This window comes from Oratosquilla oratoria, chromosome 2, assembly GCF_046742065.1.
Source record: "Oratosquilla oratoria isolate Oo_2021 chromosome 2, ASM4674206v1, whole genome shotgun sequence".
Classification (NCBI taxonomy): Eukaryota; Metazoa; Arthropoda; class Malacostraca; order Stomatopoda; family Squillidae; genus Oratosquilla; species Oratosquilla oratoria.
Window position 1 is genome coordinate 68,991,484 of NC_134778.1, and position 17,740 is coordinate 69,009,223.

At 35.8% G+C, this 17,740-nt stretch overlaps 1 protein-coding gene across 13 annotated transcripts in view; it reads left to right on the top strand.

Annotated features, from left to right (window-relative positions):
* Positions 1-1,441: 1,441 nt before the first annotated feature.
* Eph (Eph receptor tyrosine kinase) overlaps positions 1,442-17,740 on the top strand; it is a 1,120,455-nt gene continuing 1,104,156 nt past the window's right edge. For 12 of the 13 annotated variants that reach the window (XR_012967665.1, XM_076210031.1, XM_076210057.1 and 9 more), the window contains exon 1: positions 1,442-1,565. Coding sequence is in view for 11 of the 13 variants with exons in the window: in XM_076210031.1 (XP_076066146.1) it covers positions 1,469-1,565 (97 nt within the window). In the remaining 2 variants the exon portion in view is untranslated. Of the gene's footprint in view, positions 1,566-1,612; positions 2,043-17,740 lie in introns of those variants that run through there. The other variant, XM_076210079.1, reaches the window with a different exon arrangement.

Genomic DNA, 17,740 nt, shown 5'->3' on the forward strand with positions numbered 1-17,740 from the left:
CCAATATATATTGGCTTAGAATGAAAGAAGAATTAAAAAGAAAATACTGTTTTAGCTGAATTTGAAAGAGAGGGGGAGACAAAGAGAGAGAGAGAGAGGTGAGAGAGAGAGAAGAGGTCCATATGATGTGTAATTTTCTAGGATTCATTACTAGGTATGATAGGGGGAGAAAATGTGACGGGTCTCCACGAGTGTAGCTCATTTCGTGTGTATTACAGTCATACACACACACACAGACACAAACACAAGCAAACAAACCGCTCGGCGGTGCAGTGGTACCGTTCTGGACAGCTAACTCAGCGATCAGAGTTCGAGTCTCGCCCAGGGTTGGAAAAAAAAATCAGTATCATTGCACTGCGAGCCGGCACTCCAATTCTGGTGGGCAAGGAGGTGTGTGTAAGGTCACAGCACTACCCATAGATCGAGCCATATATGATCTCTGAACTCTCATCCGGAGGTGTGGTAACTGTCGATCACGAGTCCAATACGCGATCCAAGACTGTGGTGAATCTTAAACACGCACACATGTACACAAAAGTTGGGTGAAAATACAATCCACGCCAACACAAACGAAACTTTGATGAGTAGACAGAGACGGGATCCCATGAGCATAGCTCCAAGCTTGTATAGTACAACCGGGGGTGAATACAACTAAGTGAATAACACACACACACACACTGCTCGCCTTTAAGGCTAGCGTCGTGGCTTCTCACGCAGTAAGTCCGAGTTCGAGCCCCGCTTATGGCTTGAAAGCGTCACTGTAAACCATTACGGTCCCTCTGGGCAAGGGATGGCGTTTGTGTATGATCACAGCATTGCCCGTCGATCAAGAGCTCTGTGTCAACTCTGAGCTCTCATCCGGAGGAGTAATAGCTGCCGGTCACGAGTCCTGCAAGTGATCCAAGACGGCGGTGAATCCCATGCACGCGCGTGTGTGGATACGGGGACACCCCGTAGATCAAACGGTTGTTGAGCGTTCAAGCGTTGGTCCGCTCAATTCTGTGTTGGGGGAACGAAGGACCGTAGGCTATGGACCGTCTTTGCATTTTCCTGATGTTCTGTTCTCAATTTCACGGTTCCTTTTCCAGTACTTGGCATGCGTAGTACGAAAGGCAACGGTGGTGTTATGAACTTCGATTTCCCAACGAAGTTTCGGATTTCTCCATCAGGAATGTTGATAACGTTACATATGCTACCCTCTGCAAGGGTGGGAAAGTATCGGTAAAGAATACATGTGTATATCGTGCATAATACAACATTCACTGTGTAAATGCTTGTATACACGCGCATAATGTTTGTTTCGTTAATTGGTTTGTATGTGTATGAGACGCACAGGCCAACAGTCCGAACGCGTACAAGGTCTGGTACTCTGGTCAAACCGCGCGGGAATGTGCGTTCGTACGTACGTGGGCGAGCGTGTATACCTGCGAGGCTGCGACAACGTGTGCACTCCTCAGTGTGCGTTTGGATGTCAGTGTGTGTGTGTGTCTGTGCCAGTGTGCGAGCGCGTTTCCAGCCTCGTAGAAAGGTTCGGTTTGCCCCGCGCCACCACGGCCTCTCAGCAGGTAAGGCTCATCTTGCCAATTACTTGCTGTGGTGCTTCGACCTTATTGCCCGCCAGCAGTCCAGGATGGTTGGAAAGGGCACTGATCGTGTGGTTTCGGTATTTTGCTCTTTTAGTGCCATGGAATAACCCAGTGACGATATTTACTTGTGCTGTGATGATGTTAGTGTCGTGTTGAAGGTGATACTTGAGTGAAATTAGTGAATTTGAAGTGAAACAGTGTGGTGGAATACAGTGATCATACGTCTGGCAGCCGGGTTGCTGCGTCGTACCCTCGGGCCAATCGCCGACACAGAAGCTGAAGTTGCCTTGTGGACTCTTTCACTGGACCCGCCATTTTGAAGTTCTTCCACAAGCGTCTGTACCATGAGGATAACATATATCCCAAGCTTCAAGTTCGAAAGAAGCCCTAGGTTCTGAGGAGGAGTAGGAAGGTCGAAGTTACTGAAGACAAGGACTGCCCTGCGTGGTCGGGCCGGTGAGAGCTGAAGGTGGTGGTTGTGGTGGTGGTGGAGGTGGTGGAGAAGGAGGAGGAGGAGGAGTGGAGCTGGTCTTGGGTAGAGGTGGTTTAAACTTTGCGGGTTGTGCTCTTCCGTCAGGCATCAAGGGTCATTAGGGAATAGGCATCCGAAGGAGTTTGAGCCTTAGAGAAGATGGTGTGGTGGGGTGTAGTGTTGGTTGTGGAAATTTAAGCACTGTACCTCGGTCATGGAAGAAAGAAAGGATCCAAAGGAATGAAGAATAAAAGATGGGAGCAGGGAAGGGGGTTAAGGATAAACTACTTGTTATACTTTTTTCTTAACCAAGCTTGGGTTGGAAGTTTAGCTAGCCCGAGGATAAATGTAGGCGCTAGAATTGGTTGAGGAAGTAATGGAGACCCAGTTCGTTTGGAGGCGCTGGAAAGGATTCCGCCATGAAGAGGTCTGAGGGATAGAACTGAGGGACATAACTCGCTTCACGAGAAGTTAGATTTTACAATTCTGTTCTTAAACAAACAAATATTAACATCATACTGAATCTACATATTCCAGACAACGTTTGATTAAGTATCAGAAAGACATATGAACATTAAGCCGTGATTAGTTCATGTAAAAATAGATTTTACGAATTTAGATATGAACTTTGCGGTTCGGCTATGGCGTGTTGGGGTTTGTAGCTTGTACAAAAGCTCTGGTTCGATTCTCCCAAGTATTTGCCGCTAGACGTGGCTGTCGGAGAGGACAGTAGTAAGGCAACTTTGACCGAAGTTATGCGCCTCCTGGGGTAATCTATCCTCAATATAACGTGGAATTTGAAAGAGTTTGATTCAAGTACCATTTTCTTCGTATTGCATCCATTCACATCGCTACAGTGCGCACGCTCGTAAATGCGCAGTAAAACAAATATACGAGTAAACGAACTATTTCTTGTTGCGAAAATATACTTTTCATGTCCACAGTCGCTGTGGCGCAATTGTTTCAACCTTCAAAGAAACAAGACTCACAATTTTGCTGTAGTTTAAGGTGTACGAAAATGACTACTGAACTGTAGTGATATGTAATAATATTATATTGTCGTTTATTTGTGTATTCGCAAATGCAAACAATATTGTTTAGGATAGACTTGGCTGTATCGATTTTTTCGTTTATTTGTTTAAATATTTATTTTTACACGGGATTAAAAAATTAAGAATAGGTCAGATAGCTGTGTGTATATGAAATGTAAAAAGTTTGGAACTCTCCGATATTCGAGACGAAAATAAAAATTAGATATTGCCTCGGGTATTCGGAACTTCAGGTAAAAATTCCACAAACGCGCAAACACTGATATGTAACACCAAACTTAGGTTTTCCAATAACTCCAAACCTAATATAATCTATCCTAACCTGTCCTAATCTAACGTAACAATTCCATAGGAAAATATATTTTTCAAATGCTAAAAAGAAAAGTGAAATTTCTGTGTATGTGGTACTGGAATAGAATCGAATTTTTGAAAACCTGAAAGTTTTCTTTTTGTATAATGGAAAAATGCACATTTTAGGAATTGCGGATTTTGGGAACTATTAGCGGAGGTGAGCAGTTTGCTCCAAGGAATCTTCTTCCTTCTTTTGTGAGGTCGTCAGACTGAAGCACCATGTTGAACGCGGGATTAAATATTTTTTCTTTTAAATCCTTTCTTTGTGTGTGGCGTACCATGTTAGTTTTATTTTAGTTAAAGACGCGATTTGATGCACAGAACAGTTGCGGACATTTGTTACTGACCCAGGGTGTGTCGGAATTATTATTATTATTATTATTTTGTGAAATATTTTCAAATAGAGTCGTCCACAAGTATCTGATTTTATTTTCATCATCTGATTTTGTAATCGTGAAATAACAGAAAACGTATTTTTTTAGTATTTGAATATTTAATGTATTTCGTATATAGACTAGTTCCCATATTATCAAGGAGACATTTTATTTGTTTATTTGTCTTATTTATTATTATTTTTATAATATCAGTGAAATGTGTTGTACAGTTTTGATGTACCAAGGGGCAGGTATTTGTGTCCGGGTGGAGGGGGGGGGGATTAGACATTACTGTAATACGGGCCTCAACCACGGGGTGGAAAGAAGTCGGTAGGTGACGGAAGTTAACCCCCCACTTTCCCCCAAAGCCCCCAGAAAACACCGGAAAGAAGACAGCGAAGAAACAGTTACGGAAAAGTTGGGCTTGCATGATGGTCGCAAGAATGGCAGAGAAATAAACAAAAAATAAACTTAAATCGAACTTTTTTGTTTTGTTTTGAAGATATTAAAGTTATGTTTCACAGGACGTGGGAGTGATATTTTTTTATTCATTTGCTTATTTGTTTATTGGTTTATCATTGATGTATCAATTTGGTGACTTATTATTTATTGATTGGTTTATTTCTGTAACAAACGCGCCCTAAGTATTAATCAAAACATTCGTTTATTTTGAATTCTTGGTTTTTCAAAACTATTGATAGAATAGGAAGAACTTTTGGTTCATTGTGAGGCTGGATGCAGATGAATTAATAGATAATGAGTGGATTTGAAACATTTCATCAGTGTAATTCGTTTTTATCAAAACATTATTACATGTGTAGCACAGAGTTCGGTTCTTGATGCGAAAGGCAAATAGTTATTATATATGTATGGGTGAGTTGTTGTACAATAAAGAAAGCTTCGTCCATCATAAATTTTTATTTCTATTTGATAAAATATTTATATTTATTTATTTATTTATTTTCAATGGTCAGGTGTCGTTCCAAACAAGAGAGAACAAGGAGAAATATATTGTTATTGTGTTTTATCCACGTGGATTTATTAATTAATTTATTTATTTCTTATATAGATATTTATATTTTCTTATTCAATCTTTTTCTGCTTTTTCTTAATGGAGTCTGAACACTATAGACACCTAGAGCACCTCAGCAGTGGTAATTGATCTTTTCAATGTGAATAGAATTGAATGGAAGGATAGACATTGAATACTAGAAAGCCAAGTTCCCCCATACAATATCGGTCACGTCTTCATCCGAATAAAATTGTTGGATTATTTTTGTTTTTCTGACGCCAAGGCGTTGACTGGGTTAGGTTAGGTGAAACCTAACTAAGTTATGAAAAAGATTAGGAAAATCTAAAAAAAAAAATGGTGTCGTGAAAATGAATTTGATCCAAATAGTTTGTCGTTAGCTAGACAAAATATGTGAATGTTGGTCATTTTTGCAAAGTGTAGACGGATTCTGCAGTTAAGGAAAATATTTTTAGCGGCTACGGATGTTACAAACACGAGATATAAATACTAGTATGGATTTTGTATGATTTCATGCATAAAAGACATATTCAATAATTTATTTATTTATGTAATTATTATTGTTTTATTTCTATTTTTTGTCAAGTTATTTATACTTAGTGTTTTTGTTTGTTAATTGTTTATTTCTTTATTTTTATTTGTTAAATTGGTAATTTATTTCTTATTTATTCGAGTGTATATTTATCAAGTATGTTTTTTGTTTTTTGTCTTTTTGATTTTATTTGTTAATTGTTTATTTATTTTTATTTGTTGAATTGGTAATTTTTTATTACTTATTTATTAGAACGTACATTTATCTATGTTTTTGATTTATTGATTTATATTTATTTTGGTTATTTTTCTACAACCAAGACCGAGCGGTAATGTTTTTTGAAACTACAAACGGCCCGCAGCGCACTGTTCCGTGAAGTATGGGAAATATACATTAGCCGGGTCAGACACATCAAGTGTATTGTAATCGGTACGGAAAGTTGGGGGATTAATTGAAGAGTAAAGTGGATATTATTTGGTGTAATTTGATTTGGCTTTGGGGCTTTGACCTTTGCAACATATTGTAGAAATTTAGTATGTTTAAGGTATTTTTTTATATTTATTGATATATGTTAGGGATTTGATCAACTCGTGTTTCGCTTCTTTAGGTTAATTTTAGTGTGTTGCTGAAGAATAAGGAAAATGGGAATGTGAAATGGTATTACAGAAGATGGGAACTTGGAAGAAGTCATGTACAAAAATGTATATGCGCACATGTGTGTATTTGTGTGTATATTTGAGACTTATTAACCCACTGCCGGAGAATGAAATGAGATGGTCAGAAAATCGGTATGTATCGACCACTACCAGTGATCCTCATCAGCAGTGTGTATATACATACATGTATATGTGTATATATATATATATATATATATATATATATATATATATATATATATATATATATATAAATATATATATAATTTTTTTATTAAGTTTATATTATTAATCTTATAAACAGGAAGATACTTAATGGCTCTAATCTATCAGGACTTAGATTTAACTTAGAATTAGGTAGAAACATTTTTGCCAACCGCGTCGTCAGTATATGGAATATAAACTACCACGCGAAGCATTTGAATTCAAAACAATTCCAGAGTTTTAAGATTCACTCGGACAAACACCTAAGTTGTTTGTCATAATTGTTTTATTTATTTGTCTTATTTTTTATTATAATATATTTTTACGGGCAAGATATATTACTGTAACTGGATAAAATGAACCCAAAATATAGAATGATTATGACTCGCAATGATATATTTGTTAAAACACTTCTGGCGCAAGAAGTTTTATATCTTTGTTGTTGCCACAATTTTTCCCGAGCAAAAATGGAACAGCGGAGGCGGCAAGTACTCGGCAGTGCGTGAAATTTTGTAATGGAAGCGTTAGGCTTTTGCCAACAACTGTTTCTCTTAAGAGTTCCCGGACGTGTCCATTTCGATCCATTTTGTCGACATTTTTGAGGCAAATTGTTTGTTTATTTAATTATCGTTTTTTTGGCATCCCGTTTTTGTTTGTGTATGTGTTTATAATTGTCCTTTTGCGCGATATGGTTATTTATTTGTGTAATTATTTGTTTACTTGTCTAATTATTTGTTTACTTGTGTGTATGTTTGTTTATTTATGTATCATTCCAGTGTTTGCGCTTAGATAATGCTCGTTTATTCATAAGTTCATGTATTTATTTGCTTATTTATTTTTTCTTTATTTGTTTATTTATATTTTTATTTTACTTTTGTCTTGTGTTTAAAAGTTAGTTTAATTCCGTTTTTTATCGAGTGTTTTGTTTTTTCTATTTTCATAAAATTTTAATTAAATGGTATGGTTGAGTACTTAAAACCAGAATGATTTGGGAATATGGTGTAATTTATTTATTTGTGTAATATGTGAACGGAAGACAATCTTCAGCTAAGTGTGTATACCAGTGGCCTTTTTCCCCTTGAAAGAAGGGTAGCCAATCCAATTGACTCAGCGTCGGAAAAATGTTCAGAAAAGGGCTAAAAAAGTACACATTGTGATCTCCCGATTTGGTGTGTGATATTAATAGTTTTCGATAAATGATTTGAAAGTTTTATTGGGTTTTTGAAAGCCTAAATATTTTTTAGAATGGAATTATCGCTAATTAAAGTCTTAGTGTTACCGATATGAATTAGATTTTGAAGAACAATATTTTCAATAATTTGTGAAGATTTCATTTGAAAAAAACAACATATATTTTGCAATTGAGACATAAAATATTAGATCAAATATTTGAGTGTGTGTGTGTGTAATTACCTAATTGTAGTATACAGAAAAGTAGCATCGCTCGTAGAGTCCCGTCTATTCTCTAGTTTATCTTGGCTTCAAATTCATGTATGTTTCGACTTTGTCCATATTCTTAATTTGTGTGTGTATGAGTGTGTGTGTGTGTATGTACTGTATGTGTGTGTGTGAAACTAATTACTCAGTGTTCTATTGTAGTGTTCCACCCCCACACCCCGTTAATGTATGTACTGTGTATACTTACGTGAAAACAAACACGCACACACACACACACACACACACACACACACACACACACATACACATATATGCATTTATACCTGCTTGTGCGTGCGCACTGTACAACTCTAATTAGGTCAATCAGTCACCATCGCTGCCATAATCTTGCTTGTTTGTACTCCAGACTTCTAGGACATAACATGTAACGTTCATAACGTTCGCATCGTTCTTAACGTTGAACGTTTGCGTTGAACTTTTGCGTCGTTGTTGAACGTTAGCTGGAAGAAGGTTTTTGTCAGCGAGTACCCTTAAGAGCCAGCAAGACTGCACTGAACCTGTATGTCTTATCTTGTTCAAATAAATCTCGTGTTCACTGACTGTGGAATATGAATTATGAACAGATCTGATGTTCATAGAATGAAGGAAAAGATTAAAGAAAATGTGTGGGGAGAAGAGAGGAATACATAGGAATGACATTAATTATGAGGAAGGAAATATATAACAAACACTAGCTCGCTGATTCATTGATTACATATTTAAAATGACCTAGGACGTGGAAATGTTTATGAATACACAAATCATAACACACAAATAAACATACTTAAAAGGCCTTTTCCCCCTTATAAAGGGGGTGGCCGTATCAAAGCAAGCCCCCATTCATTAAAAAAAAAAACATAAAAAGAAGAAGAAGAAAATCCCTCCCATCTTTCCTTGTAGATAAGAGGTCATCCCTGACCCCCGCCACTCTGCTCGGGTTCAGAAGCAATGCAGCAAGACACAGTGTGGGTGAAATCCCCAGTAAGGTAGGGATTAAAGGGATTATGGGATAGGTTCCGTTAAAATAATAAGGTTTGATTGGCTACAGTGGCCTTTGGGTCTGTGAAGAGTCCAGATACAAAATAATAAATAAATGAGTAGATAAATATGTATCCTTCTTAGATTATGTGTGAAAGGTTAATGGGGGATTATCAAAGTCCTTTGCATATATTTTATTTTTATTTTTATTTTATTTATCATTATCATTTTTTCCGCATCTGACCTAGTTATGGACCAAGAGGTCTCCTGTCGGCATGCTCCGCCTTTGTAATCCTTTGTTATCCTTTGAACTCGTCAATTCCGTGTACTACAAGAACCGTGAGATTTTCTTGTCTCGAAAGACATAGATGCTTGAACCTCTGAAGAGTTTCCATGATTACATTATGCATAAATAACAACGTACAACCTCTGTTGATCTCCGACACTTAGTATTGCATCAGTTTATGCTTAACAAAGCACTTGGGCGATGTTTAGATAGCGAGAGTTTTCTCGATATTGGAATGCCCTGCGTGAGTGGAAGAGGGCAGTAATAGGTCACGTGACTTGAATGAAATTCAAAATGTAAGGATACAAATGAACAAGTAAATTAATAGATAAATAAATTGGGTAATAGTTACACATGTTAAAGAGTGTTTTAGATATGACAAGGGTTTAATAAGTAAAGCAAAGAGAGAGGGGAGTGGATTCGAAACGCCAAGTGAAACGTATGACTTCGAAACCCTTATCGTCTTGGTTGTTTTCATGTATTTACTCGTATATATGTTAATGTATTTACTTGTTTATTTATTTGCGATTTCGTTTATTTATTTATTAATAGTTATCTTTTTATGTACTGAGCGTCTCTCCGTGGGAATTTTGCATTTGTTTATTCATGTGTTTAATTAATTTATTTATTTGTATATTTGTTTGCTCATTTGCATATCTGTTTAGTTGTTTTACATTTTGTCACTGAAATGTGCAGATAAGAATGTATGGGTGTGATTAGTCTGTAGGGATGTGACTTAAAATCCCAAAAATATTGACGACTTAAAATTAATTCAATCAGTACTCTACATGGGGCTGATGTAGATTTTTAAAAAGAATGTGTATATATATATATATGTATATATATATATATATATATGTATATATATATATATATATATATATATATATATATATGTGTGTGTGTGTGTGACTCTGGTCCGTAGGGGATAGCACTAAAGTGTCCCATGATGTCATTTCACGAACGATGCAAAGCATTCGTTTCTGGGGCATTTCTCATGCTGAGAAGAGGTACAATCGCCTGAGAATTAATTGGGTTAATGCATCAACTTGTGAATGAAACTACACTCGGCCTAGGCATGATTCTTGAGAAAGTTTCGTAGTGGGAAGAATTATTATTTATTTATTAAAGAATTATTATTTATTATTATTTATTTATTATTTATTATTTATTATTAAAGAATTATTATTTATTTATTAAAGAAATGCATTTGTGAGTTGATACAGGGATTTTAGAGAAAGTTACATTTAAGATTGTGTGTTTGTTTATTATTTATTATTAAAGAATTATTATTTATTTATTAAAGAAATGCATTTGTGAGTTGATACAGGGATTTTAGAGAAAGTTACATTTAAGATTGTGTGTTTGTGTCGGTACTCCCGCGTGACTGTTTTTTGTATGTATATGAACAAATATATATATATATATATATATATATATATATATATATATATATATTTTTTTTAAATATCAATTGATCGCTGGGAACCATTCAGTGTAGATGTGTATATATATATATGTATATATACAGTATATATATATGTATATATATATATATATATATATATATATATAATTTTGTGTGTTTAAAAACTACCATAGGAAATAGAACTTACTGTCTTTAAGTTTCTTCATGCCTGTGATCATTTTGCATACACGGTAGTTTGAAAAATGCTGCGCTTGCGTGTATATATATATATATGCGTGTGTGTGTGTGTCTGTGTGTATTATATATATGTAATATATATATATATATATATATATATATAATATATCGTCGCTGATATAACAGCGCTTCTATCTTCAGGGAAAATATAGCGGTGAAAAATAGAAGGGGTATAAGAGAGATGAAGATGACGGAAAGGAGAAATAGTTGAAGTTAAATGTAACTAACTTTATTATTATTAATATTTTAATAAAGGTTATTTTCTTTCTACAAAATAATGGTACGTGAATCTGGTCCGTAGCGACGTCACTGTTTGATTCACCATGGTCTTGGATCACGTGTTGGACTTGTGATCGACAGCTATAACCCTCTCGCATGAGAGCTCAGAGTTTATGACCGAACTATGTGTAATGCTGTGACCTTACACGCACACACACCTAACTCCCCGCCCACGAGAGTTGGAGTAACGGCTCGTAGTGCAGCGATACTGAAATTTAATTCAGCCCTGGGCGGGATTCGAACTCGGATTGCTTGAGTAGCAGTTACGAACTCTACCACTACGCCGTCGAGCCGTGTGTGTGTGTGTGCGCGCGCGTGTACGTGTAAAATAGCAAAAAAAAATTACTTAATTATCAAGAAAGGTCTTCATCGACAAAGCCCATCTCTTGCGCTTATTGATGGCATCATTTATAGGACAAATAACCCATTAAACTCCGATGACAAGATGTCTTGTCATTTGGTCAAATAAAACAAAAAATCATAAAACACCAAAATGTTTGATCAAACACCAGAAAAGTATGTCGTCAGTCCTCGCTTCGCTCGCGAGCGAAGCGAAGACTGACGTCATACTTTTCTGGTGTTTGATCAAACATTTTGGTGTTTTATGATTTTTTGTTTTATTTGACCAAATGACAAGACATCTTGTCATCGGAGTTTAATGGGATAATCCTATTGTTTGTTCAACACGAGTCATGAACATCGCTAGTCCATCAGTGTTTTGAACTCCAGTTTTCAAACAGTCCCCGAATCTTCTTATGGACAATCACATCCAATTATAGATAATGACATGAAAACGGCCACTCGGACGAGGTACTAGATTGATACGGAAATATATTAACATATCTTTAGTCCTGACAGAATTATGCGGACATCTTGTTGAAAGATCGGCGAGGTGATGGTGGAGGTTGTCGCCATAATTGGAAATTATTATTTTCGCATCAGACAATATGTGGATAAGAGAGGCGGGATTCATAATCAAGAAATGATAATGTTAGTAGTAAATGTACTCGCTGAGTACTTAATATAATTAGTTAACTTGTGGAAGAGAAATTTGTGTGTTGTATAAATCTAAGTTTCAAAACGGAGATCTAAGATATAAGGTTTATTGTGTTAATGTCATTTCGCTCAATTATTCAGTTGTTCATATATATATATTATATATATATATATATATATATATATATATTATATTATATATATATATATATATATATATTATATATATATATATATTAACATTTATTTAATTAATTAATTAATTTTTTTCTGTCCGGCCCTTTTGTCAAAACAAAACAGTTTACTACATAATATTTACTGTGAACTACTACTAATAAGGTAGTGTTACGAGGCCTATTGACAGTGGTATGTTAGCAGTCTCCAAGAATTGAAACACACACACACACAGTCTTGTTCACCAGGATATAATTTATGTTACTTTAGACGAAATGTGAATGTCAAGTACTAGGAAGTTAATTCAGCATTCGGAAATCTCCAATGTAGGCCGTAAAACTAATGCAAGGGTCGTACCAACACAATATATATGTGTATATATATATATATATATATATATATATATATATATATATATATATATATATATATGTACAGTATATCCATTTTTATCAACCACAATGCACTTTAATTCTAAGCCATTAACACCAGAAGAACCGTAGAGGCACATGCAGAAATTGAAACGTGGTACGCCCGAGGACTCGAACAAACGGCGGCAAGCACGTGACCACTGCCGTAGTGACTTAAACCAATACACCATCAAGAGAGATATAAATTGAGCGCAACTTTTCTTATATATTTGTATGCTCGAGTTACAAATACACGAAAGTTTGCGTTCAACCCATCTCCATTATGATAGTACAATTGGTAAGTGCACGACGCGGCAAAGTATTTGTACAACACTGAATGGGTCCCAGTGACTAGAGATACATTTTTACGGCACTGGGCATGTGCTTGCCGCCGTTTGTTCGAGTCCTCAGGCGTACCACGTTTCAATTTCTGCATGTGCCTCCACGGTTCTTCCGATGTTGATGACTTAGAATTAAAATGCATTGTGGTTGACAAAAATATATATCTGTTCACTGGGACCCATTCATTGTTGTACATATATACAGTGTATATATATATATATATATATATATATACATATATATATATATATGTATATATATATACATATATATATATATATATATATATATATATATATATACTATACACGTATGGGCGTGCAAAAACATGACCTTATTGTAAACACTGGAACACCGCTTTCCAGTAGAGCGAGGTAGCCAGTTCGAGCGATCTCCGACATTCCGAAGATTAATCAGAACTTTTCTCAGGCTAAGCTATCACGGTCTCCCCTTTTTTCTTTTTTCTTTTGTAAGCGAGTTGAAGAGTGATGGATCGATGGATACAGACGCGGCCAAGGTTAGGATCCACCGCGGAGGTGTACGAAATCAAGTGTTTTCCGCAACTTAATTTGGATAGAATGCTTCTGTGTTGAGGTGGTTGAGAGGCATTTGTATTTTGAGAAAGAAAACTAATTTTGTATACATAATTGACTATATATATATAATATATATATATATATATATATGTATATATATATTTATATATATATATATATATATATATATATATATATGTACATACATACATACATGGGGAAGGGTGAAAACTGCTTGGGAAATTATAAATGTTCTCGTCTATGAAAAACATCTTTAGGGAATACATAGACTTTAGAAACAGTAACTTAGAAAAAATAAAGAAAATAGAGAAGGAGAGGAGATAGATGAAACCTTCTCCCTTTTTTTTTATGTAAATTACCATTTGTAGAGTCTATGTATTCCCTGGAGATGCTTTAGTATATGAAAACGTTTTGATTTTCCAAAGTGGTTTTAAAGACTTTAGTTTCACATTGCTGTTGTGACGGTCTTGCATATATTTTTATATTATGTATGTGCATGTATACACACACACAGACACACACACACACACACACACACACACACACACACACACACACACACACACACATATATATATATATATATATATATATATATATATATATATATATGTTGCGGATGGTCTTTCGTGCAGGGGAATAATTTTGACTTTGATTTGAATGTGTTTAGTCAGTCGTCATTAATTAAAGCCGAAATAAATAGGCCAAGATAGTTAGGCATCGTTGGAAGTGAGGAAATGCAAGCTGGCAAAGCGTGAAGATGACGAATGTAATGTGAGATACATCATGGTTTTGGATCACGTTCAGGACTCGTGATCGACAGCTCCTACCCTCCCAGATGAGGGTAATCTCTCTCTCTTTGTCTTTGTCTCTCTCTTTCTCTCTCTCCTCTCTTCTCCTGTCTCTCTCTCCTCTCTCTCCTATCTCTCTGTCTCCCCCTCGTTCTCTCTCTCTCTCTCTCTCTCTCTCTCTCTCTCTCTCTCTCTCTCTCTCTCGTTCAAGGGACTGGATTGCTATATGAAAAAATATTACTCGTAATACTTAGGTTGGTACTAAAGTTGTTGATGGAGATAGTTTTAGTTTGTTAGTTGAGGAGAGGCTTTCCATACTAGTTCAACAAATTTTATTAGTTAATATTTGTTACAAATTTAAGAACCTTCATAAACATTGATTCGATTTGGGGCAGTATACATTGAGTTTTCACTGACAATGAAGACATCATCAATGCTTTTAAGTATTTACGAGCAAAACCTTTCTGTGGTTACCATATCAACCAAGAATCCTCTAGATGTATTTTTAGATTACTTGGTGTTATTGTGACACGGTCAGTGTTAGATTAGTTGTGTGTTGCCCATGAATAAGCTATCCCTTATAAGGGGGAAATGCATTTGGTATGTACATGTACATATATGTATATATATATATATATATATATATATATATATATATATATGTATATATATATATATATATATATATATATATATATACATGTACATACCAAGGGAAATTGTGTGTCGGTGTGGGTTTCCTTATAAGTTTGTTTTTGGGTGTGGGAACCCAAGTCTCGTGGGCAAGCCCGCCCTGCCGCTCTCGAAGAAGCAATTTTGCTTATGGATAGTGAGACCAGCGGAACAAAAGTAAATCTAGATGTACGAACAAGATTTAGTGCTCACGCCTGCCTCTGTTTAGCGTCTCCCTCAAGGCTCAGAAAGAATTAAACTTAAATGAATGTTTCGGCCTTATTGGTAGAGCGGTCGCAGACTCTTGCCTTTGCAGAAGTCTGTTTTCGGGACTCTGGGGGTGGGAGTGGGGGAGTTTGGGGGGGGGACAAGTGTTTTGGTGGAGTCTTGTTTTTTGGATTTGAGTTTGGAATGTACGTTTGTTGACGTAGATGGGGTTTTGTAGAAATCGGCCTCGGTTCGTTCTGGTGAATTGTAGTTTGTTATGGGACTATGTTTGGGGTAAAATTCATTATAATCCGGAGCTGAATTTGATTTATGTCTACGTGCGCATGTTTTTTGACTGTGTGTATGTGTGCGTGTGTGTTTGCGCATGCGTGTGTGTATATATATGAGCTTGCACATAGGCTATGTGCTTGTCATATTTGTTGTTTGTGTGTGTGTGTATACATGTTTCTGTCGACTGGTTCGTAAACACACACTCACACGCAAGATGTGCAATTATGTATGTATGTACGTAAGTACTTGTATGCATAATTTTTTTTGCGTGTTTATCAAATATCCCAAAATATGTTGCATTTTGTGTGTGGGTACGTGCGCGTATGTGTGTATGTGTATGTGTGTGTGTGTGTGTGTTCTCAAAGATATGCCCCCGCAGAGATAATTAGTCTAATAGGCATTTTCCATTAATTGAAAGCCTTTTCGTGACCGGCCAAGAAGAATGGCTTGATAATATAACAAAGACAAATGCTATCGGAAAGTAATACTTTAATAATAAATTAAAGATTGTAATATCCATTTATTTATAGACATTGTTTAATACGCTCTGGGAGTGGCGTCCATTTGTGCTTTATTCTGGCTGCCGGCACGTGATTTAAATCAAGAAGAGGGTGGTTACTGAGTGTAGGGTTGAGATTTGATTTGGTGAGTAGGCATGATGGAGTTTAAAGGTTTAACCAGATTGTTAATAGAGTTAAGAAAATTGGTCCAGAGTTAAAATGGAGGAAGGAAAGAAACACACACACACATATATATATATATATATATATATATATATATATATATATATTTACACGTATACACACATACATGAATATAAACCTAGGTATGATAATTGGAAAACAAGAGGCGGAACACCACGAGTGTTGTTCCATTCCTATATACCACGATTAAGTAAATACACATGTACACACACGTACACAATACGTACACACTACGCGTACACGAACAAGAAATACACGCAGAATTGTAAAACAAGGAGATGAGTGACTCTTTGGATTTTTGAAGGGAAGGCGGGTCATCAACTCTTTCCTCAGGTCACGATTGGCCTTGTATAGAGGAAGATTAACTGCAATTACTTTTATATTAAAATGAGCGGAAAAGCAGGAGCCAGAATTATGCAAATTTCGTTAATTCCAATTTCCAGCCATGAAGACTTGTATTATTATGATTATTCTTTTTTTTTATTATTATTATTGATCATGACCAAGTGTTGTTGACCTCCCTCCCTCCATCTGAATTGGGTGAACTGGGGGCAGTATAAAATCGTCTGGTATATATGTATAATTGTGTGTGTGTGTGTGTATGTATGTATGATATATACATATACACTATATATATGATGATATGGTTTAACGTCACAAACTCCCCCTATCCGAAGGCTAGGACTGTGCCCCTTACAGAGGACTTTGTAGCGTGGAATTTGATGAACCATGCCCTTGGTTCAACTTCGCCGGTGGCAGGATTCGAACCGCCACCCCCTCGATGTATAATGCGATAAAGAATATGATCGATAACTGAAATGTTTATTGATTATCCTCTCAACTTAATAAAAATCGTCTAACGACAACCTAATTATATGTTGAAACTCGTAACACGGAATGAGAAGGTAGACCGATATTGCAGTATCCTTAGGGATGAATAAAATAGTTTAATATCAGAGGGAAATCCCTAGAGAACGCCCCCTTCCTCCCCCGTGCCCAAAAGGACTACTTGTAGCAATGTTGTTTTATAGCATTCTCCAGAGCTTGTTCACAGTTTGTGCAGAGCCTTTGTTACAGCTCGGCTCATTGCATTCTGTGACATTTTAGGAAACTTGTTAAGCTGGATTAGAATTGGCCGCGAATTGTAAAGATCTTTTGAATAGTTTACGATTGATGTTACATGTGGAGCAGGTTACACCAGTCTCGTTCTGGAGACCGCTTACAATATATATATATATATATATATATATATATATATATATATATATATATATATATATATATATATAATATAAACACACATATAAATACATACCTATGAAGAAACCTAGTGCGAAACCGGTCAGGAATAAACTCGGAACTACATTAGTGTTGTTGTTGTTTTTTTTCCCTTCTTTTTCTTCTTCTTTTTCTTCTTATTCTTCAGCTTGTTACAATGTGTCAACAAACATACACATTAGCGATATTCAGCCAACTAATTTTGAACATTAGAAAGAGAATTGTGTTGGAAATCTCGTTCACTGGCATGTTAAGAAAATATGCGACTCCGATATTTCGAGAAAATGGTATAACATGGAAATAATATGTATTTTCTACAATTGATCTCGTAAACGATTAAGAAATCACCATATTGTAACTGTATGGCACGCTGTGATTACTGTATACCAATTTGATAGCGTCATTGAAACAAACTTGG